At 48.7% G+C, this 23,298-nt stretch overlaps 1 protein-coding gene across 14 annotated transcripts in view; it reads left to right on the forward strand.

Moving 5' to 3' along the window:
* Window positions 1–23,298, forward strand: part of HLCS (holocarboxylase synthetase) — a 1,696,783-nt gene that overhangs the window by 1,170,338 nt on the left and 503,147 nt on the right. For all 14 annotated transcript variants that reach the window (XM_069636100.1, XM_069636104.1, XM_069636108.1 and 11 more), the window contains one exon: window positions 14,780–15,051. In XM_069636100.1, the coding sequence (XP_069492201.1) occupies window positions 14,780–15,051 (272 nt within the window). The remainder of the gene's footprint in view (window positions 1–14,779; window positions 15,052–23,298) is intronic.

The raw sequence follows: 23,298 nt of genomic DNA on the forward strand, positions 1-23,298 counted from the left end.
GACAGGGGCCCAACAAAAGGCAAAGCACCGCGAGTCTGCGGGCACCGGGAGCGCCGTTGGGTCGGGCTCCTCGGCTGCCAGGCAGGGCGCAATGTCACAGACACTGTGAACCACGAGCCAACGCTCCAGATTTGGGAGAAGCCGCGGTCGATCCCGATGGAGAAAGCCAAGGGGGGTGAGGCGGTGACTCTCCCCCCCAAGGTGAAGGCCTCAGACACGCCCACGGTCATGAAGGCCCTGATTCACCCGGCTAAGGCCTCGATTGAAGGAGTCGTGGTGGCCCTGGCGAAGCCGGCGGAGGTTACCCCGGTGGAGACGACCTCCGTGAATCATCTTTTCTGCCTATCGAGAAGGCCCCCGTGAAACCCCGGGACGAGAAAGAGGGGGGAAAACTGTAGCCCTAACAGACTCAGATACCTCCTCCGAGGATGAGCTGTATCTGGCCAAGGCGGGGCTGGCACATGCCTCCATCAAAATCCATCTGGGGGCTTACTCCCGCTACACCAGAATTCCGGGGCAGTCGTTGCTGTGGTCGCACTGCCTGGTGAAGGAGTTCATGAAAGGGCTGTTCCGCTCGTTCCCACCGGTGAAGGCTCCGACCCTGGTGTGAGAGCCAAATGTGGTGGTGACCAGGCTCCTGGGTCCACCATTCGAGCCCCTGCATTCGGCACAGCTGAAGTTCCTATCGTGGAAGACAGCTTTTCTTGTGGCCATCCCCTCCGCACGACGAGCGGGAGAGATCCAGGCCCTCTCCTGTAAGCCTCCATATCTGACATTCCACAAGGCGAGGGTAGAGCTGAGGATGCACCCCTCTTTCATGCCCAAGGTGCCGTCGGACTTCCATCTCAACGAGGCCTTGGTGTTACCTGTTTTCTTCACGTCGCCTTTGTCGCCGGCTGAGAGGACTTTGCACTCGCTGGATGTGGCTAGAACGCTGAATTTCTATGTGGACCGCACAAAGAGTTTTCAGAAGACATCACAGCTGTTTGTGAACTTTGGCCCTGTGAACCAAGGGAAGGCCCTCTCGAAGGCTTCCATTTCTAGATGGCTCTCTGGCTGCATCACGCACTATCACCGGTTGGCAAACTGACCGTTGCCCGGCCGTCCGAGAGCCCATTCAACCAGAGGGATCGCTGCTACTACGGCGTTCTTGTCTGGTGTACCCCTACTGGACATCTGCAGGGCTGCTACGTGGAGGTCAACGCACACCTTCACGAGATTCTACTGCGTCGACCGGGATTCCAGGGAGGAGTCAAGAGTTGGACAGGCAGTGCTGCGCAACCTGTCCACTTGAAGGTGAGCCTGGTGTGGGGGTTAGAGATGCTTAATATTGAGTTGTTGAAATGCTTAAGGTTAAGCCTTGCCACCTCCCGTGGTTGTGCATGTGTGGTCTGCTATGTATTCTTGTATTCATGAACATGTGAATCCATGCCAGACCCCATGCTGGAGAAGGAACAAGTTATTTACCTGTAACTGTTGTTCTCCAGCATGGGTCTGACATGGATTCACATGCGAACCCTCCCGCCTACCCCTCTGCGGCTCTTCTCTTGGTCCTGCTGCCACTTTACGTGCTACCAAATCTGAAGATGGCTGCCAGAGGAGGGCTTAGGTAGGGGGCTGTCATTGGCTGGGGGCAGTATGACCCAGAGACCAGTGATTGGTTACTAGTAGAAAGACAGTTCAGAAACGAAACTGAAAACTGATTTTTTCTTACAGAGGATTCCCAGCCTGACGACGGGGAATATTCATGAGCATGTGAATACATGCCAGACCCATGCTGGAGAACAACAGTTACAGGTAAGTAACTTGTTCCTTAGTGTCATATACCATAGGTTTTCCTGGACAGTGTGAAACACCCTCATGGTTGGCTGCAAGCTCGTCCAGTGCCAGCCTACATCCTTGCTATGGATTTGAAATCTGTCATCAATGCTCCTCGATCTGGAACTCTCTTCTGCTTCTTCTCTGCCTGAAACATGAACATATGGAGTTCATAAGAGTGTTGAAGACTCATCTCCTCCTACCTGCAAGCAGAACTTGTCCTACTGAAATCTCTTAATACTATGCAGCTTCCAGTCTTGGGCACTGAGTGCTACACAGAACACATGAATAATATTAAGCAAACTTAGTAAGAAAGCAAGACTTCAAATTTGCAATGCAGCTAAACCAATATCGGTGCCGCTTCTGTTCAATGACAGCCATTTCATAAACGTTCCAAAAGGGACAACACAGGAGAAATATAAAAAGGGACACAAATGGTAAGAGGACAAACTCTTCCTAACCAATTACTGATGAACGTTGAATAATGTTCCCCTTTTTCCATATACAAATGCTGTTGCATAGTCCATCTGTATCATCGCCTCATCCCTACATATCCATGGTGAGGTCTCGTGGGATGATGCCTGCCAGTGCCAAAGAGAGGTGGGCATAAATGGTGTCTCTAGTGATGGGTTTGCAAGTCTTCCATTGATGCCTACATTCTGTGATGAATCTAACAATGTCCTCACTCCTTTCCCAGAGTAGACTTTCCCCATGTGGCCTGGGGACGGCAGCCGTTACCTGATCCTGACCCTGTGGGTTGCTATATGAGGGAGGACCACATGGAGGGAGGCAACCCTCAGGGGAGGGGGTGACAAAGCATCTTCAGATAGTAATACATATCCCCCTTTCCCTTTTAGGGATATTCCTCCATATTTCAAGCCTTTATGGCTTACTGTGATAGTTCCTTCCACTACCAACAACACCTACTAAATATCAAGTGAGTGAAACTCCAACAACTTGCTGTCCTTCCAATATGTATGGAAACACTGGGATGAGGAGGCTGAATGGAGTGATGAAGATCAATGAGTGTGAAAAGCACAATACATGCTCTAATCATTATGAGTATTTGATAGGTGCTGGGGCATTTAAAAATTCCATCCAGCATGGCTGGGAGAGACGGTGCCTGGTGGAGTCCCGTGAAACCGGGAACACAGAGATGGAGATCTGAGAAAGAGGACCTCCTGGACACAGTGTTCGAAGCAACCTTCCGGCTAACCTCCGGTTTGTCTGTGGCCGGGGAAGATATCCTGAGAAAAGAGAGAGGCAGGGCTGAGAACCCAGGTGTGGGTGGAAATCTGAGCGAGAAGCAAGCGGTAGAGAAGCTGCCGACTGCAAAAGGCACCCAAACACCACCGACCGGACAGGAGGAAGCACGTCTCCCCGAGTGCCGCACACCAGAGAAACAAGTATGCGGGCAGATAGATGGGTGCTGTAGGTCCGGGAGGTCACAGGAATCCCTGAGCGAACGAGAGTAATGGGGCGAGGGACCCCACTGGAGAAACCAAACCAAATAAAGCACACCCAGGCTTTGCAAAGAGGGGAAGCCAAGTTGTTGTAATGGAAATAAGCGAACGTTAAGTTCTGAACCCACCGCTAAGTATTTTTGTGAACATTGTATGGAAAGTCCTGGCAGGAGAGTTTACCAGGCAAAGTTGAGTTTGGGAATTAAGTGCATAAAGTGAAATGTACAAGAAAAGTCCTGGCAAGAAGGTACACCAGAAGAAGCCAAGTCTTTGAATTAAGTCACAGTGAATGGGGAGTACACCAAGTATCCCATTAAGCTGGGACTTGCATCCACGTTGTGTTATATTTAAATTGTTTGACGACCAAAGAACCCCAAGGAAGATTATGCGCTTAGGAGTTTGGAAGTATCTTGAACAGACATGGGGAAGGGAGAACATTTCTCCAAATGTGAACTGCAACGCCAAGAGGAGGGAGGTATCCTCTGGGGCTATAATTAACTTTTGTTGATCTGTTGTGTTCGTGATGAGAGACCTGGGGAAGGGAGGCATTCCCTGGAACTGTGAGCATTATCCATTAAGAACTTTTGTGTTGGAATTACATCTTTCTTTGAACATGTGTGCACCTTTCAAGGCCAAGGACATTACTCTTAACACTTAGTTACTTTAGAATGTGAGGGCTAGAATAGGACTTCGGACACAGGATGCTTTAATTTTTGTACATCTTGACACAGGACATACCCATAACTTTGGTTGAGGTAGGGAAAATACCTCCTAGAGTAGGGACAGTGAGCACCCCCCCCTTTTTTTGGTAAAGGTTTATAACCGAATCATGAGTCCTCTGTGTCTACGCCTCCTTCCTGGCGCTTCACAATTCCCAACTGATGTCGTTGGTAATTAAGGAAACAAATTAATGTATTAAGAGATTGATGTTTAATTTAAATACCCCTTTCCTTAAAGTAAAAATGGTAGAAGACCAGGTGTATAGAACTACAAAAAAACTGGGAAATAGAATACTGCAACTGCAGCTCATAATACATGTACACCCTGTGCAATAAACGAAGCAGTACAACACATGGAGGATCGGAGGCAGGCGAGATTAACAGGGGGAGAACATATTATTTTACCTCCATCGTTTCTGTGAAGATTAAAATGTGAAGCAATACACTCGAACCCCTGACTGTAAACCTCTAGAAACACGCTGTATTTAGAGCATGATTAGTAAAAACTGGTGGTTAAAATGCTACCTGTTTTGGAAATTACTGAAATATCCATCACAAGCTCCAAAATCTAGACTATTGATGCATTTTGTCTCTGGTGTGCAGTGAAGCGGGATGAGCTCGCAGGGAGGTTAGTTTGGGGGCTGCATAGCTGTATACTACTGACAGCTGCTCCCACTCGCACTCTGATTCTCCTACAAGTTCTTAGCATTTCCTCCAAACGCAGAATTATTTTCAGACCACAAAACGTAGTTGTTTTAAGTAAAGGATAATTCTATGTTTCACACCACAAATGCCTAAAAGGGTCCACTAGATGATGGGGGGCACAGGGCACAGGACCTCAAGAATTCCGTGCATGAGTTATTCCGCCTCGGTCATGTCTTTCTGAAGCATGCAGTCTTCTAATCCCTTCTGCTGATCCACCACATCATTACTCTGGCCCCTTCAAGGTCCAATCAGAGGTTTACTTTCACTAGGCTGAGCATCCTGGGAATTGGGAGGACACGAATTCTAACCCAAAAACGCACCATGCAGAATGTAAATAGATTTATGAATTGGTGATTTGCAAGGCGCCTGCAGCGGCAGAGCCACTTCAAGATTGGAATCAAGGTGGCCCCTTCAAGGTTGGACCTGCTACCATTTAGGGCCATGTCCTACTTTGCAGCCACCATAAGACATGGTTGTCTTCTCGGTGAAACAACTCCCTAAATGGGTTGATGAGAGGTCTACAGGTGACCTCACTGCTCTTTGAAATTGCCTTTTCAGCTCTGTATAGACTCTTGTAACTTCCACAGTGTTACCCTATAGGAGGGCACAAAAGGGCACATTTGGTAGTACTCGAGCATTAAATAAATATACAAACACTCAAAACGTATGGGAGGAGCTCTGTTGTTCGGAGACCAGGGTTATACTGGGAATACAAATATATGAAAACTAAAAATCCCTCGAGTCTCTATTAAAGTATATGCCCCAGCATAAGTTGCTTTTATCCACACATTCCCCTTGGAATGTAAAGAATTCATAACAGCGCTTCTATCATGTTTTCATGCTAACTCACTATTGCAAAGACAGACACAGTAAGTATCATCCAACACTGTTTGCTGATCTTTGTTTACAAGACCACTAAGTGTAACTCCCCCACCACTGCTCCATGCCTCACCACTCTCAACCACCTCACTGAGTGTCCTCTCGCATTACCCTCTGTGAGGTCACTGGTCATTCTGTTCTCTGTCCAAGAACTCACCCGTTCAAGCCATCACAGTACTCGCCCTGTAAATATAAAAGCACGTTAACATGCAATTTACAGTATTTACATAACAGTGCTGGTTCCACAAGTAATAGACCCATTTTACAAAACCAATGACAGAAATACCGTCTCTGTTTTCTTTTATACTCCAGTGGGCACACTACTATTCTTCTCTTCCAGCTAGAATAGTTCCCTAGCGTGTTTGGGCCCAAGAGTAAATGGTGGGCTTTCTTCAGGAGGTCTATGCGCTCATAAGGGTGGTACCGAGCTCCTGGACTGGTCAGGCGTTTCATCCATGATTCTTGTTAATGCATGACACGGGGTTAAACCTGCCCCCTCCTAGTCGTGGCTGAGCTTAACTTTCTGGAATTGATATGAGTTGTGTGCTTGTTGACTCTTCAGTGAGTTGTCAAGTGTGTCCAGGGATGAGGGTCAGTAGGATCCCTCTTGCATAAGTAAAAACGTATGGGTGAGGGCAACAAGACTCTGGGGTCCTGGAAGAATGCAGCCTTTTATGGTTATTGTTCCTCTGCAGTACTTCACAAGGCGGTACTGTAGTGCTGGTCCCAGGCGGTGAACCGCAGTGCCTGCCTGCATCTCCTGAAGCTGCAGATACTGTGGGTACACTTGCCGGTATGGAGAACTTCTACTACAGTAGTGCCAAGTAAGTGCAGGTTTCTTTGTTTTCTTAAATATAAAAACAGCCATCACAAACATGCACCCTAATTATGAATGGATTGATGCAACAACCTTGATTTAGTGGCGATGCACACACCGTTTGCTGGACTAGCACAAATGCATGGATGGCAAATGCACTGATATCTAACCACTTGTCTCTGGCTGCTCAGAATGAACTGTGTCACCGGTGCAATTAAACAATTGCCTTGTCAAATTGTGGGCCTTTTATTTGAAGGCTCCATCACTGCCTAGGCAGGTGGTGCATTGAGCTGTCTAGCTTTCCGCCCTACCAATATGCCAGCCCATATCACTTTAGGGATCTTTGAGACCACACAGTATCAAACATGTGCAGACATTAAAAGGGTATAGAATCATTAAAAAAAATGGTTACATTTGGTCATAATAATCTCTAATATTAAAGTGCTTAGAAGAAGAGCACAAGACACATCGATGTGGAAAATACATGAAAAGTATTTCAAATTTTTAAAAATATTACACAATAATTTATGTCCACTTTTTATTGTATGATGTACATTGTATTACATATCTTACTGCCTCTGTAGAGCAATATCTTAAACTGTGTATAAGGCACCTTTTTCATATAAAAACATTGAGCCTCATTGCAAGAACAGCAGAGCAGGTAAAAACAGCAGTAATGCGGTGGTAATTCCATGACCACCACATTACTACGCCACTGTACTACAAATTGGGTAAGAAGGTTGAGAATTTACCTCCAGCAAGTAGCTAGAGGTAAATCCTGAACCTTACCACCAGAAATGGTCAGAATTGGTAGAATTAGGGGGGGCGCTGTTGAGCAGCCTGCAAGATGGCTGCCTAACTTTCAAGCTCTGTGCCCGACTGCTGTAGATCTGCCTACATCAGCGGTTCCCTGCACCATCCGATGCTGGGAGTGAGCACATCGTCTTTGCTGCCGTCGGAGCGACATATTGATCCAAGTCGGGGTGAAAAACGTAACTTTATCACCGAGCAGGACCCTTTTTTTCTCCTGCCCGGCCACCCGCTCATTGAGTCCTACCGTGCCACGTGACGCGGCGGCAGGCTCGGCCCCTGTGTGCTGCTGTGATTTCGACTTCCTAAGCCTAGCGGAGCAGCTGTCTGCCTTTGGTGCCCTGCGGAGCCGCGCAACATCGTCGCGGGTGTGGCCCCCCGGAGGCCGCGGCAGCGGCGGACTATATTTCATCCTGGCCTTGCCGCCTGCGCACTTGACCCTCTGCGAGCCGCCTGGGCTGATGGGCGCCTGAGGCGGTTGCTATCCTGTGCGGCTCCTGGTTGCAGGCTTGCCCGCGGCTGAAAGATTTGAACTGCGTCCCAGCAGGTGAGGAGGTTGGGGGCTGCAGTTGATGTGTGCGGAGCCCGTGGGTGTGTAGTCTGCGTTGGGCTGGCCTGCAACGCGCGTCCCACCCGATCTGGGGTCCCTATACTTATCAACTGCTGTGGAACTGTATCCCTGGGGCGATAAACTGTACCGCTGTGGATCCAGCCCTCCTCCTACAGACCCACCGCCTTTGAGGCCTGGCCCTGATCGCATCTGGCCGCCCATACTCTGTGCATGACTTGCAGCCTCCGTTTGCGCCCTCCTTCTGCTGCCGCTGCTACTATCGAGGTCTGTGATACCGCTCTGGAATGTTGTTACCCAGTGAGCAGTTCAGCCCTACCCTTACACCGAATTTTGGATTCCTGGTAACGGGAGATTGAGACACCCCTGCCTGTTCCGATACTACTGCACCCAAGGGGCCCAAGGACAAAGGTCCTAACAACCGGCAAGAGCTGCCCCGCGGTGCTCCAGTGCACTCCCGTAGCATGCCAAGTAAATCACGCGGGACCGACAAGGCGGGAGCAATGGACAAATACGCTAAGTCGCTCCCCAGACAGGAGCGGGGAGGGTCACCCCTGAACCAGGACGATTCTGGGACACCCTCGGGTCCCCCTCAGCCTGACCTCACCACCTTGATGGAAACCATGGCGAAAAACCTTGCCTCATTCCATGAGAAACTGGACTACATAAATGCAAGTGTTGCCTGTATGCGGGCCAAATTGGATCAGCACGGTACCAGACTGGCGGAGGCCCAGATACGAATCGGGGCCACTGAGGATGCCGTGCACACTTTCCAAAACACTGTTTCCGAACTTGTGCGTGATATGAAGCAAGTCAAGGAAAAGTGCGATGATTTGGAATCCAGGTCCCGTCGGAATAATCTCTGCATCGTGGGGGTCCCAGAGTCCGCACTAAAGATGGAGCAGGCAGTTGAAAATCTGCTGAGACCTCCTGGGTAACCCCCAACTTTCCCCGTTCTTCACGATCGAGCGCGCTCACAGGGCGCTTACCCCCTGTCCCAAACCGGGAGACTTCCCCAGGCCGATCATTGCCAAGGTTTTGAGTTTTCGGGACAGAGACCACATACTACGTTTGGCCCGGGAGAAGGGGGAGCTGAAATTTGAATCCCAGACCATTAGAGTTTTTCCAGACTTTTCCATAAGTGTGCAAACGGAGCGCAGGCAGTTCAACGGCGTGAAAAAACTGGTCAGGGAGAGGAAAATTGAGTATGCCATGCTATTTCCGGCACGCCTGAAGCTTACTCATCGCAACAAGTTGTACTTTTTCACGGTACCGGAGGAAACAGTGAAATTCATCGAAGCCCACATCCCGCTTCCCGACTCGGTCGAGGAGCCCTCTGATGACTGAAGAGGTAAACACTGACCCATACAGGTGGTCCGCCATGGGCGCTACTAGCACATGCACCGTCTATATTTCACTTGTTCTACTCATGAATCTTGAATTCTCTATATCCTCTGCTAAGTGTAACCTATTGTTAAAGCTCCTTGAAATGCACTAATTGATACCGCTACATGATACATGGTGCGCTGCACCAATCTCACATTCAAGTTGGGTTCACGGCAACAGCTACCCCCGCTGCAGCTGCAATGCCGAGTCTGGCATGTTACAGCCGTTGTACGCGCCTCAGTTGGGCGCGCAGTCGGGTGCGCCCCTGTTCCGTTGGGCGCGCCCCTGCTGGGGATTGGGGTGGGGTCTTATGCACTGCTTGGTTGGGGAGGGCAGTGAGGGTGGGGGGTGGCAAGGTTGAGGGATGTTACTTTAAAAATGGCAAGGAGCGTGTGGCTTGGAGGGTGGAAGCTTGTGGCCCTGCATCGATGATTACCACATGGTCAACAATCAAAGCTACGCGATGCTGGGATGTCCCTTAAGGTCGTAACATGGCTATTAGGCTAATGTCATGGAATGTTCGGGGGATCAGTAATTTGACCAAGGCTCGTAGGATAACGGCATGCGCTCAGAGGCATGGGGTCAATATTCTCCTTTTGCAAGAAACCCATGCACTTGCGCATCTCTCCGCCTCCCTGGCGCCGGCATGGGGCGCCAATAAATTCTACACCGTGTACTCCTCTCAGTCCAGGGGAGTGCTAACCTTAATTCACAAATCAGTGGAATTCTCCTTACGTACTAGCCACGTAGATCGAGAGGGTAGATACGTGATCCTCCATTGTCTATAGGCTAACACAGAATGCCTTCTGGTCAATACATATGCCCCGAGTATAGACTAGCCGGTAAAGTGGCACAGCGAGTAGAGCGCTCGCTTTGACATCAGTGCAGAGCCTGCGAACGCAGGTTCGAATCCAGGCAGCGCCAAACTCAGCGTTTTATCCTTCCGAGGTCGATAAATGAGCACCACACACCGTGGGTAGTAATAAGCAGCGCTCAGATACCTAAGGGTTCGTAGCGCTATATAAATGCCAAATTATTATTATTATTATTATTATAGACACCCCCGACTTCTTCGATTATATCAATATCCTACTTTCGAGAGACATCGGGATCCCGGTTATTTGGGGGGGGGACATGAATCTCATACTAAACACTGAGCTTGACAGATCAGGGACTGCACACAGGACAATGTCCAGAGCCGCTTGTCGGCTCCAGGCACACATGGGCCCAGCTGGCCTAATCGACGCCTGGAGAGCACTCAACCCACTGGCTAGGGAGTACACGTTTTACTCCTCCCCACACGACAGCCATTCCAGAATCGATCTCTTTCTCCTGTCGGCTGGGCTGATGGGGAGGAACCTCCGCATGCAGATATTACCACGCACACTTTCAGTGACACTCGACATTACCCTACAACCCGCACTACCGCGTCACTCCAACTGGCACTTTAAATCTGAGGCACTACATGACATCGTTTTCAAGGCCGACATCCTTGCGGATATCAATACCTTTTTCAACATCAATAAACGTCATGACACAACGGACGGGGTCCGGTGGGAGGCTTTCAAGGTATTCATCAGAGGGATGTGTATTTCAAGGGAAGCAGGGGTCCTGAAAGACATTAAAAACTCTTTACAATGCTCCGAGTCAAAGCTCAAGGAACTAGAGCGTGAATACGCCTCTGCTCCCTCCCCGTCCAAGCTGGCACAGATACAAGCGGAATTGGAGACCCTTGAGGCGCAAGCCCTCAGGGAAAAACGATATTATGCACGACCCATTGCGGCTCGCAAATATGGCGAGGGGGAAAGACCCGGTCGAACTCTGGTCAGGCTGGCCTGGATAAAGGGGGGCAGAACCCGTATCAACAGTATTAGGAGCAAACACAGTGTCCGACACTGGGCTGACCAACCCATTCTGGAGGCCTTTTCGTAATTCTATGCTGCCCTTTACGCCCCGCAGAGTGAGCACAGCCCCCAGGACCTGGATCATCTCCTCGACAGTATCCCCATGTCCTATATATCTCACGCCACTAAAGAGCAGCTGGACGCTCCCATCTCTCTTGACGAAATCACTGAGGCTATCTCCGCCCTCCCCAAAGGCATGGCCCCCGGTCCGGATGGCCTGACCACTGAATTTTATCAAGAGCATGTTGCTCTACTGGCCCTGCGCTTGCAGGAGGTGTGGGACGAGCCCCCCCACCTTGCCACTCTCCCACAGTCCCTACGCGAGGCTATTATCACTGTACTCCCAAAGCCAGGCAAACCCCCGGAGGTGTGTGGCTCCTACAGACCTCTTTCCCTTTTGAATACAGACACCAACATTTTTTTTTAAAGATAATCGCGAACAGGTTCCTCCCCATCATGACGTACCTTATCCACCCGGACCAAAGCGGCTTTGTCCCTGCCCGCTCCACCTCCTTAAATATCCGGCACCTGTTCAACGTCATCTCCAGAATTGACCCTAAAGCTAACGCGGTCGCAGTGACACTAGATGCCCAAAAGGCGTTCGACATGGTGTCATGGCAGTACTTGTGGGCGGTACTGGAAAAGATGGGAATTGGCCCACGCACGTTCTCCTATATCAAACTGCTTTACATGAACCCAGTGGCCAGAGTCCTGGTTAATTCCCATATCTCAGCTCCCTTCTCCCTCCACAGAGGGACGCGCCAGGGGTGCCCATTCTCCCCCCTAGTATTTGCAGTGTAAGAGACAAACATACTCGTAAGGGGATACGCCTGCGCGACACACCCGAAATTATATTATTGTATGCGGACGACGTGCTTCTGTATGTCGGGGACCCCTCGGTCCACTTAGACCCAATCATCCGCGAGATAATCAAAATTGGTACATTTTCGGGCTTCACTATAAACTGCACCAAATCAGATATCTTCCCCCGCACACCTGCAACCCCCCAACCATCATGCGAATTCCCACTCAGGTGGGCCCCAGAAGGCATATCTCGGGGTTCAGGTCTCACTGTCTAGGGCCTCCCTCTTGGCTGACAACTATAGTGCCACTGCGCAGTACGCGGAAGCAAGAATGGAGAGGTGGCGCAGTCTCCCCCTGTCCCTAGCGGGAAGACTGTCGCTAATCAAAATGATTATAGTTCCAAAGCTCCTATACATATTCGCCAACGTCCCAGTCTGGCCCGGGAAGCACTATTTCACAGACTTACACGCAGGGTTTGCCCGGTTCCTGTGGCACGCCGGGGCTGTCCGCAGGAATTGGCAGCATATGACTTTACCATACGAGAAAGGGGGACTCAATGCGCCGGATATAGCACGATACTGGATTGCTGCACAGGCCCAACACGCAACTCACTGGTACAAACACCAAGACCCACCTCCTCATGTCAAACTTGAGATCCTGGCAACCGAGGAGATAAATGTTATGTCCCTGATCCTTTTCCACTCGTATCAGTCCGATGCCCCGGCTGATCCAGTGTCCACCACAATCAGGGCATGGAAACATATGCTGCAACCCCACTCTAACCTCCGCCCGTACTATAAATGGCTTCCCATATGGTCATTCCCAGGCCTCACCCCCACGCAGGATAGGCTTCTCATGCGACACTGGCAGGACCTGGGGTATCGGGCGCCTTCCGATCTGTTCCCCGAGGGGAAATTCATCACCCTGCAGACATGGAGGCCAGGACACTCTGGCTCACCACTGGAGTTACTGCAATACTTTAGACTCAGAGCGGCAGTGCAGGACATGTGGCCCTCATACCCGGACGAACCCCCAGAGTCCACCGAAATCTGCTACATTGCTAACTCTGCAGGGGGTAGGGGCATGATATCCGCACTTTATAAAATGTTGGTAGAGCGTTCTGCAGAACCATCCTTTAAGATTTGTGATGCATGGAGCCAGGAACTGGGGTTGGCAATCACTGACGAGATGTGGGCGAAGATGTGTACGCACATGCGTAAGGTTTCCCTCAATTCTAGATTTAGATGTATACAATTCAAACTCCTTAATCGCCTATATTACACTCCTCAAGTGGTTGGGAAGTGAGCATGACACCATAACTCTGGGAGTGTGAGCAGGGCAGTACATCACTGGGATAGTCGGCAGGGCACTATATCCCAGTAGGGGGTGAGCAAGGCACCATATCCCTGAGGGTTGGGGTGTGAGTGGTAGAAAAATTGGCATACTGAGAGGTGAGGAGGGTGGCATAGAGGTGATGAGATTGGTGCAGTGAAAGGTGTGTTGAGTCCAAAGGGACAAAAGAGGGCAATTAGCGATAGGGAGACATATAGGGATAGAGCGAGGAGGATGGAAAGGGGAGAAGGAGAGAGGAGAGTACAACAATTGGAGGGAGTAGAAAGGGAGAGGAGATGCTGGGAGAAAGAAGGGAGGGAGAAGACCAGGGACAGGAGAGGTAGGGAGAGAATTGGGAAGAGACTGTAAGGAGCAGTGTAACTGTTTAGTCTCGATCAACCTTTAACATTCCCATTGAGAACTAGGAAAGACGCTTGGAGAGTTAGGGTTACCCCTAGGAAGTCCTGGAGGGAGTAAGACAGATGAGGCTCGGGCCCACGCCCCTCCTTTGCATATGGTCCTTGTGATTCCTACATATTCTCACCCTCCAGCTTCAGGATGCTTCCTGGGCCACTATCATTACCTCTCAACACACTCCTACCAGCGAGTGTGTTTCCCACCTTACTTGGAGTATTTGTCAGGGCTATATATGTTTGCTCCCTAGCCGCAGATCACTCTCCTGGGCCAGCAGTGACTCTCCCACACTTTCATTGACCAGATCTCCTCATCATCTGGCAAGGTTGTCTGCTTGCCCAGTCCAACAGTTTCTTCCTCATAATGTTTCCAGGTCTTGACTAAAATTACTTTTCAACCCTGCCTCATGAGCAGGTAATGGGTCTTCTCAGGGCTTCCCCATCTTCAACTCTCTGTGTTAGCTTCTTCTCCTCTTTCCCGCTCTCCAGCTCACACTGCATTCATCTCAAGATCGTCAATCAGTTTGGGCTCCTAATGACAGAGCACTTAATTATTTTATCGCTTGCTGATTGGTCTTAGTGCATACTAAAGGGTTGGGTTTGTTATTCTCAAATGCCTCCATGTACCCTAAATGGGATTGGTTAGTCCGTTGTCCATTCCATATGGTTATGTGTCTCTCGTGTGTGTGTTTTTGTGTGTGTGCGGGGGTGAGGGGATTTCCAGTAGTGTCATCCCCGGGGTTGGTGGACACAGTTTGGCTTGTCTCTGCAAGGCAGAGACCTTTCCACCTAGCTGTTCTTAGGCCTGCGGGTGGAAATGGCTGGGAAGTAGAAATATGCAACGCTTGCCCAATTTTCCAACCTTCCCTGATGGATGACCCTGCTTAATCTTTTTTGTGTAGCAGATAAAAGTGTTGTCTACCTTGAAGGTTAATAATTATGTTACATGGCCTCCATATACCTTGATAAGCAATGAGCGGCACCAGTTGATCTGAGGGATAACCTGAAGGGAAGGGACTTGCACCACATTCCAAAGGGATGCATCCTGCAGGGGTCTGAACCAGTGCATTTAAAATCTTAGAAAAGTAGCAAGTGCCTGTTGCAGATTAATTATTTTTCACTTACATATGTACCTCTGTTTTTTTTCTGTCCTCAACTCAGGATATACAGGTGTCTTTCCTCCAGTGGCTTTGGAACAAACTGCCAACCGATGGATTAATAAAATCCAGCAAAATTTCCCTCAAAGTCGTAAGATGTTACCAGTCTGAAATGGAGATCAGTCCAACTCTTGAACAGCTTGTCACTGAGGCTGGAGACTTTTCCTCTGATCACTTTAGCCTGGAGGTTTATAGGCAGAATCTTCACACCAAGAAGCTTGGACAGATAGTACTGTTTGCTGAAGTCACGACAACCACAATGAATCTACTGGATGGGTAAGGATTTTTCATTTAAATATTGTGAATAGTTACTGCGCAGGTGAACTATGTGTTCTCTTGATGTTTTTATAAACTGAAATAGAAATAATTTGTAGAGTACCTTGTTATTCATCAAAACCCATGATGGAGCTTACAGATCTTTTGTAAAATCTTATAATTGACCCTTGATATGTTGTCTGATGCATTGAAGATGCTACAAACATTTCTCTGGGTTAGGAGTGAGGGCCTGTGGCTCCATGTCTCGGCGGCGGCATGAAGTATGCAATCATCCTCTTTCATGCACAATCCCAGTCTCTATGTACTAACATGTCTGAGGTTCCCATTTTGAAATCTTCCATTCCCAATTTTTGTTAATTTTATTCAGACATGTATATGGCATTGTAGATAAGAACCTCCAGATACTTGGAGGATACGTTGTCATTGATTACATTGATGGCACATTACATTGAGCACCTATTGGAATAAATAAGGTACATTTTTTAAAGTATGATATATGCTAGCAATGGATTTCACGTTACTGGGCATACTCCAGGGATGACACTACTTGAAATGGAGGGACACGCAGGAGCATGCAGGGGGTAGGTCAAGATTTTCTTTTCTCAGTCAGGTTGGGCGCGGGTTGACTCAAAAGCCACTTAGGTTTGATCTACTGTACCTTGAAATGCAAATGCACCCCAAGTGAGACAGTGGAATGCTTTACAGCCGAGTGAGGTGGGTTTATAAGTTTCCCGTGGCATAGCTAATATTATAGCAGTCTTTGTAGGAGGCAGTGGACATGAAAGGGAGTTTGACAAAAAGAGAGTTGCAGTAATTAAGATAACTAATAGGGTACTGTGGGAGGTTGGCACCAAAGGAACACGCATAAGTGATGTTCAACACCTTTTATTTAGTCTGTGGAGTATTGGGGTTGGAAGATGGCATACAGGTTGGGTATGAAACATGAGGAGATTCATCAAGGTAAAACCGGAGAATAAGTGTAAACTCTGTAAAGGAGCCTAGTCATCATCCGCTGACAATATTCAGCAAATCGGTCCCAGGGTTTAGAGTGCCCCTGATCTCTTTCACATCAGTGTTGCCCTGATTGTAGCTGTGATATTTGTCCTGGCTGTGCTCTTTTTCTTGACAGAGTCTTGAGTCTTGGAGTGGGCTGGGTCGATTTCTTGGTCCTGGATGGAAGAACCAAGGTGATGTTATTACAATAGCTACCTGGGCAAGGCCTGTGTGGCACCTCTATTGCTGTTTGGTTTCCTCTGTAATCAAAGCTAGGAGGTATTCTCTTCCTCCCAAACTAGTTGCTTCTGGGAAGGATTTGTTTGCTTGAACTGGGTTTTCAAGCATCAACTAGATTTATTTATTTAGGCTGGAATCCAATACACAGAAAAGTACTTGAGGATCATTTTTGGGAACAACCATTATCCATTTGCGGCCCTGCCATTGCTGGGGAGCAACAGAGACCTGAAATCATTGGTGGAAGTAAAGCCACTATTTGTAAGGGGGATAATAACTCACTGTATGCAGACTCAGTTTATGGGTGTAGAAAAGAGACTGGGCCCCTTAAGCCATTCAGCACTGGAAACAAATATAACCAAAACCTCCCTGGGATTCTGTAGATGGCAAACACACACTGGACATAGAAAGACATGAAGTCTCAGCAGCGATCTCACATAAGAGAGATGAAAGCACACATGCAGCAGGGGCCATTATAAAATGCAAAATGGCATCTGGCTTCTATGTAGTGTTAAGCCAGCCCCTGGAACACCACCTGACCAGGGTCACATAGCCCAATCGGGAGACACCACCAGTCCTATGCCGCTGGTGCAGCCGGTCCCCTTGAAACACGGCGCAGAGGCAGAGCAGATATCATTAAAAAGCATCCACTGCAAGCAGCCTTTGTCAGTCCTGGGAAGAGTGTTGTGTTTAGCAATGCACATCCTGGCAGACCCCAAGTAAGGGAGACTTGGATATAGAAGGAAGATATACCTTCGGAGAGCTGACCAATGGAAAGTAGAAGACCTTGGGAAGCATGGACAAGAGGGCGTCCCCTGGAGAGTTTGACGGCGAAGTACTGCACAGAGGAAGTCCTGTTGAGAGGAAAAGTTAGAGAAGCGTGAGAGAGGAACTGGTCTGTGTGGAGCGAGAGAAATAGTGAAGCTGGAGAAGAATACTACCTTGGTGAGGGAAATAAGGAGTAACCATTTGGGAAATGGATGCGAACGTGGAAGCACGGAATGCTTTAGAGGAGCCTGAGCGGGGAGCGAGATTAATGGGAACAGTGTAAGACAAATACAAATTTAAATGGAGAGTTAAGAGATACTTTGTGAAGTAGAAAGGTGAAAAGGGCAGAAAAGGAGTCCGAGGTTTACAGAGACAACGAAAGGGACTACATGGAGGGAGATGAGGAAAGATACAGGTTGTGAAGGGAGATGAAAGGGGACCACCTTACTGAAGGAAGTGATGGGTATCAGATGGAATGCAGTAGGAGGAAATTGAGAAGAGCGAAAGATCACACCAGACAGAGAGTTGTGACAAGACAACAGCGGAAGACCAAGGGGAGTGATGGATAGGAGTGACCAAGACTGGGAGGTTCTGGGAGACCATGACAGTCCAGGGGAGGGCATATATAGCCACTGTTTCCCGGCCCTGGTCCATGCAAGGGTGTACACTTCCCTACACCAGAGCAGGGACTGTTTCCATGGCTACCACCACCTCCATCCACCATTCCACCTGGATAGGGAGGGGTGCTGCACCTGCCAGATAAAATCGCTCTTAACAAGAGATGGGGTACAGCCTGAGTTCTTAGATGACTAAAGGAGACACACAGACACCAGAGTGCATTTTTGAAAGACATTCCAATGGGGACCCCTCTTTATTAAACACCTACAGATCTTAAAACTTTACCTTAGGATTCCCCTGGCATAAGATGCATCTAAGCGGGGACTAGCTATGTCAGCTCACCCTTCCTTGGAGGGATTGTAGGGACCCTTAGGGTGAGCTTGTCACAACCAATTCCCTTCCTAACCTCAGGTGCCACCCACCTGGAGTGTGAGGCCAGGGGATGGCCTATGTGGGTGGTCCTGTCTTGAAAGGCAGCCTCGGGCAGGCCGCCCACCTATCCCACTACCTCACGCCAGAGTACCTTCCCTCTAGCCCCTTCTTAAACTAAGGGCCATCTATATAACGTCCTATTCCTACTTAACACTTACCCTACTTAACATTCCCCCTAATATTTACCCCAACTCCCTAACTTCCTCTACTTAACGTTTAACCTACTAAGCGATAAATAATGGTACTCAGAATATATAAACACAAAAAACACTATGTCACAATGGGGTGATGGCAACCGCCACCCCTTCACAGTACCTCTAGGTCTTCACAGTACCTATAGTTCTTCACAGTACTGCTAGGTCTGTCCTAGGAGCTGGCTCTGAAAGAATGGGTGCAGGGCTGTTCCTGATTAAATCTTGCTGCGGTCATGGCTGGGACCTGCCCCCACATATGTCATCTGGGCCCTGGCCCTCTCAACCTTTTCTAAGGTGGCCCTGTTCCCCTCGTCGGGCCACCATGGAGCCTGTGCCTTAAATGTTGCCCTGGGTGGCCCCCTGTACAGGGGGACTGCCCACACTCACCGCCGCACCCGTTGTGTAAATAATACTCTGGGAGGGCCCCGTTAGCAGGGGGGGCTGCACCCGACTTCACCGCTGCGACCTGCAGTATATTTTATTAATACATGGTGGACCCCATTGACTGGGGGGCCCAACTGATGTTCCCACCACGTCCCTCTGTGTTATTTTATTCAATTGGTGGGCCCTTTTGGATGGGGTCGCTCTTTTGGCTCAACGGAGCAAACCAGGGCTTCACGGTCACCACTTCCATCTTCAGCGCACCATCCTGTGGGGTGTAGTGGGCATCCGCTGCACGACTCTGATTTCCCTCCCGGGCTGCTCCTGGCATACGCAGCCCGGGAGGATTTCATTGATGACAGGCCCACCTCTATGGCCCCCTGAACACGTTCCTGTCTGGGCTGTTCTTGATGGGCCCGGGCAGCCACAGTGTCTCCCTTCGGCTTCTTCTTCCACTGCCTCTGCAACTGGTGGGGTCTACAACTCCACCCTTCTGTTCTAATAGCCTGCACCTTGGGTGGTTTTATATATTCAAAGGTCCCGCTCAGGTGTGGGCCATTTGAACCACTAGACTGCATCTTGCAGTTCAGTTCCTCTGCGTCCCTCTTCCTAGTCTCAGTACCTAGAGCATTGTGGCACTTGAAGTCTCCAATGTTTCTTTTATTTATTTCTTGACGTGGTTCAAATTTGCAATTAGCCATTAAGAGTGTCAGGTCTTTAGGGAAATTATTAAGAGAGAAAGGCCAGTTTCTCTGACCTGGCCCCTCCCCAGCCCCCCACCATGGGATCCTCCCACAGAACACCTCCCCCAGGGTCGGGATCAGGGAGTGTCTGCCTTTCCCTGGCCACATGAGAAGGGTCCCAGGCCAGGGTTTTCGGGGAATTCACCTCCGATTCATCACACAACCCATCTTGCCTAGACTGAGAACAGGGTTATGGATGCCTTGAGTAGGCGCACATAGTCTCCCAGAAGTGGAAGCTCTGGCCGAAAGTTCTAGATGAGATTTTAGCTATTTGGCCCTCACCTCATTATTGTGGGGGTAAAGCCAGATCTCACGGCATGGGCCACCACCGACCCCCTATAATACTACCCATGACGACACATCTGGAGTCATGGACACCAAAGACGACGGCCTGATCCAACACGCAGTTGCACTCCATTCACTGTTGGCTGGAACAAATTTGATGCCAGACTAATGGGAGTATGACTATACTTGATTAGGAATTTGTAGGAGTAGGGACTAGCCCATCAGAAATACTACTACTGAGCGATAAGTAGTATGTTCATCGCTGTGTTCTGCTGGATGTCCCTCAAATCTTCATTAGAAGTTTTACACAATATAGTAGCACCAGAAATGTACCATCTGCACAATGTAAATGTTAAGAAAGTTATAATGGGCATCGGGCTCTGTTGCCTGTGCTAGAACCTCTGGAATATGTTTGTTGGCCATTTCATCATTTGGACACACCTTAATGGGAGTTTGCCCATTGTACAACTCTGTCAATAGCTTAAGGTGAGGTCTATAGATACCCATGCTGCCCCTACAAATAGCTTTTTAGCATCTCTCATAACCCCAGCAGTGACACCCTAGAAAGCATTGCCAAAAAATCCTTTGGTAGTATTTGAACTTTATTTAGACATGGGGGTTGGGAGGAAACACTGTTGATTATAACTATGCGTACAACCGTCTTGATCCTGAGAGAGACTTCACCTATCCCCTCTTGGGAACAAGGAATCCTGGTTCAAAGAGGAACTCTATAAGTTACTAACTCACAACCCACCATTTACAGCTACAATGCAAAGAAGGCAAGAAGAACAAGCTACCGTTTGTTATTGTGTTCTAACATCAGTAGTCCACTATGAAGAAACTTATATTGCCAATACTGAGAAGAAGAGTACTCGAGAGATACAGAACACTCTAGCAACAGAGAGAAAGGACACTGATGCTCCGTTGGGGAAGACTCGGCTACATGTCAGAAAAAGAGGAGGATCGCTAGAAGAAGGGGAAGCCCAGGAGTTTAAATCCTGTGGTGCTGCAAAAGCTAAGAGAAGCCAAGAAGTGCTGCGTGCAGACCGGGAAGACAGCTGGCGTGTGAGAGTGATGCGAGAACACCTAGAAGCTGGAGAAACTGGGGAAACGGAACCCCAACGAAGAAGCCGAAGAGTGATTGGTGGCGTGACCACGACGCAGCGGACTGTCCAGTAACAACGGCGAGACAATGGACCCTCCCGCATCACAGAACGGGTGCAGAGGGAGAAAGTGAAAAGAGAAGAGCAAAGCCAACCTGATGGCGCAAGAATAGCTTTCCGTCCTGTAGACAGGCCCGGTGACGCTAACTCCATGGAAACGAGGTAACTGGGACAGCAGGGGACCCGGGAGGGATAACGAATCGTCCCAGTAAGAATGAAGAGTGGAACCCAAGTGCAAAGTATTTCTGGAACCTCCCTAGTCGCCACAGCAATAGAGAAGAGTGGAAGCAAAGTCCAAAATCTGTTGAAGGTGTTAACTCACTCAGCCAGGGGAGAGAGTGGACATTAAGTGAAAAAGGAGCAATAAATATAGAAAACAAAGAAAGGGAGAGGAGGAATCTCAGAAGGGAAAAGCAGTGTGTCAAGGTAAAGTTTGAGAAGCTGAAGAATCCTATTTCGGAAATGTATGAACTAGTGAAAGTAGTTTCCAAGAACTACCTGTGAATTGACTATTAAAGTGACTTTGCTACATTCTACTGTGCCTTAGTTCTTCTATGTATAGTGATAGGGACAGAGTAGATTAGATTTGACCCGAGGACAGTTCTTCCTTTTTGACTCAATGACGACTGACCAGCACCCAAGTTAGTTTGTGCTAGGCAAGGAAAACCCATAGCTTAGGGATATCTAGAAGTGTATTTATTTTTGTTTCTAAAATATAAACCCTTCAAATGGAAGACACTTGTCTAGGTCCTTCTTCTGACCCGCCATAGCTGCAATACTCATTTGTTGCTGGTCTTGCACCTGGACCATCTTGCCATTTTTTGTTCTGTTTGGTCTTTATTCACCCTTGCTGTTTCTTCTCTGTTTTCTCTGTGATTTTGTGTCTTTACTACATTTTGCACCCCCTCATTAATAATTGTAAAGCGCTTTAGCTTAAAGCGCTATAGAAAGAAACAATAAACAAACAAATCAACAAAATTGCCCTTCCCACCTCTAATCTGACCGCAGGCTGTACTTGGCCAGAACTTCTACACATGGTTTGTCAGTGCAACTGGTATTTTTTGCCCATGTCCTTTTTTATTGATACATTTTGGTCTTCAGGTTTAATTTTTGCAAGGCCAATAATAGGCTAGGGCAGAAAAGGTTCTTTAGTAAGAAGGTGCAACTTTTACGAGAGTTTGATTTTTGTTGTTGTTGGGAGTAAGGACATTCTTTAGCGTGGTCTTGGATGTCGTAGTGCAGAACATCATTGGAAGCTTACACAAACAAGAGATTTGGCAACAGAGTAACGGGTGTGACGATTCACGGCATCCCCTTACTTCTCCCCATAGGGGGAGCCCTGCCCTATGAGGCTACGGAGGTGAGGCTGCTACCCAATAGTCCCCCTAGTTGTGGTAAAAAGTGGGAGGCCTTCATAGGGAGAGACACCCCTCATGGGGATGAGGACTCTTGTCTCCTGAAAGACCTCCCTAAACCAATGTACTCGGGCCATAGCCCCATTGACTCCTCTCTCCCAACTTGAAGCTACTACTGTATGTTATTGTGAAGTCTCTAGTATCACACCTGTAAGACCAGATAGGACTGAGATGAGGAAAAACCAAAGAAACATACAGAAACACAGTACTAGGGATTACCAAAATACTGTGAGGAGGTGCCCACCTGGAGGCATGAGGATAACAAACAGCGACACTGCGCTGGAGCAGTCCCAATAATATAAAGTAAAGTCTGAAGGAGGACTAGTTGTGTTCAGGATCAGGAAGAGTAATGAGGGAAGCTGCTGCCTGTCCTGCAGGGCCCGGGAAATTCAACCCGTGCTGCCCAAAGCCTCAAGCAGCAGTCGGTCTGGGAAGAAGAAGCCGAAAAGAACCAGGCAAGCCGGAGTAACCCTGACTCACTGCCGAAGGGGAAAGAATCCAGCAGTGGTGTGGCTTCTTCGAGTTGGACCGGGAGGTCCCTTAAACATGCTGAGACTGCCACAGCAACGGCTCTGTGGAGCCACACCTACCAAAGAGGAGGAAGGCAGGAATATGCACTGAGCGTGTGCGGAAGCAACAGCGACCTGAGACTTTGGGAAGAACTGCGAGCACTCCCCAGTGAAGATACAGGTAAAGGGAATTGAGGGAATGCTGGGTGGGTACCTAGAGAGTCGAGTATTCCTCAGGAGTAATCTTCCTTGTCACAGTAGTGATACCCAGAGAACCAAGAGTCAAGTATTCTTTAGGAGTGACTTCCCTCATCTTAGTGGTGATATTCAAGGAACCGAGAGCCACGAAAGTCGAAGAGAAAGTCTCCCTAAGTGCAGGAGTAGTCTGCAAAGTAAAGTGTGTTGAGAGTGAACTCTCTCGTCAAGGTGGTTATAAGAAAAACCATAAATATCATGAGTGCCTCAGGCGTGAACTCCCTCGTCACAGTGGGGAAACTTATCACATGTGA

Source organism: Ambystoma mexicanum, chromosome 7p, assembly GCF_040938575.1.
Source record: "Ambystoma mexicanum isolate Mex_15411 chromosome 7p, UKY_AmexF1_1, whole genome shotgun sequence".
Lineage (NCBI taxonomy): Eukaryota > Metazoa > Chordata > Amphibia > Caudata > Ambystomatidae > Ambystoma > Ambystoma mexicanum.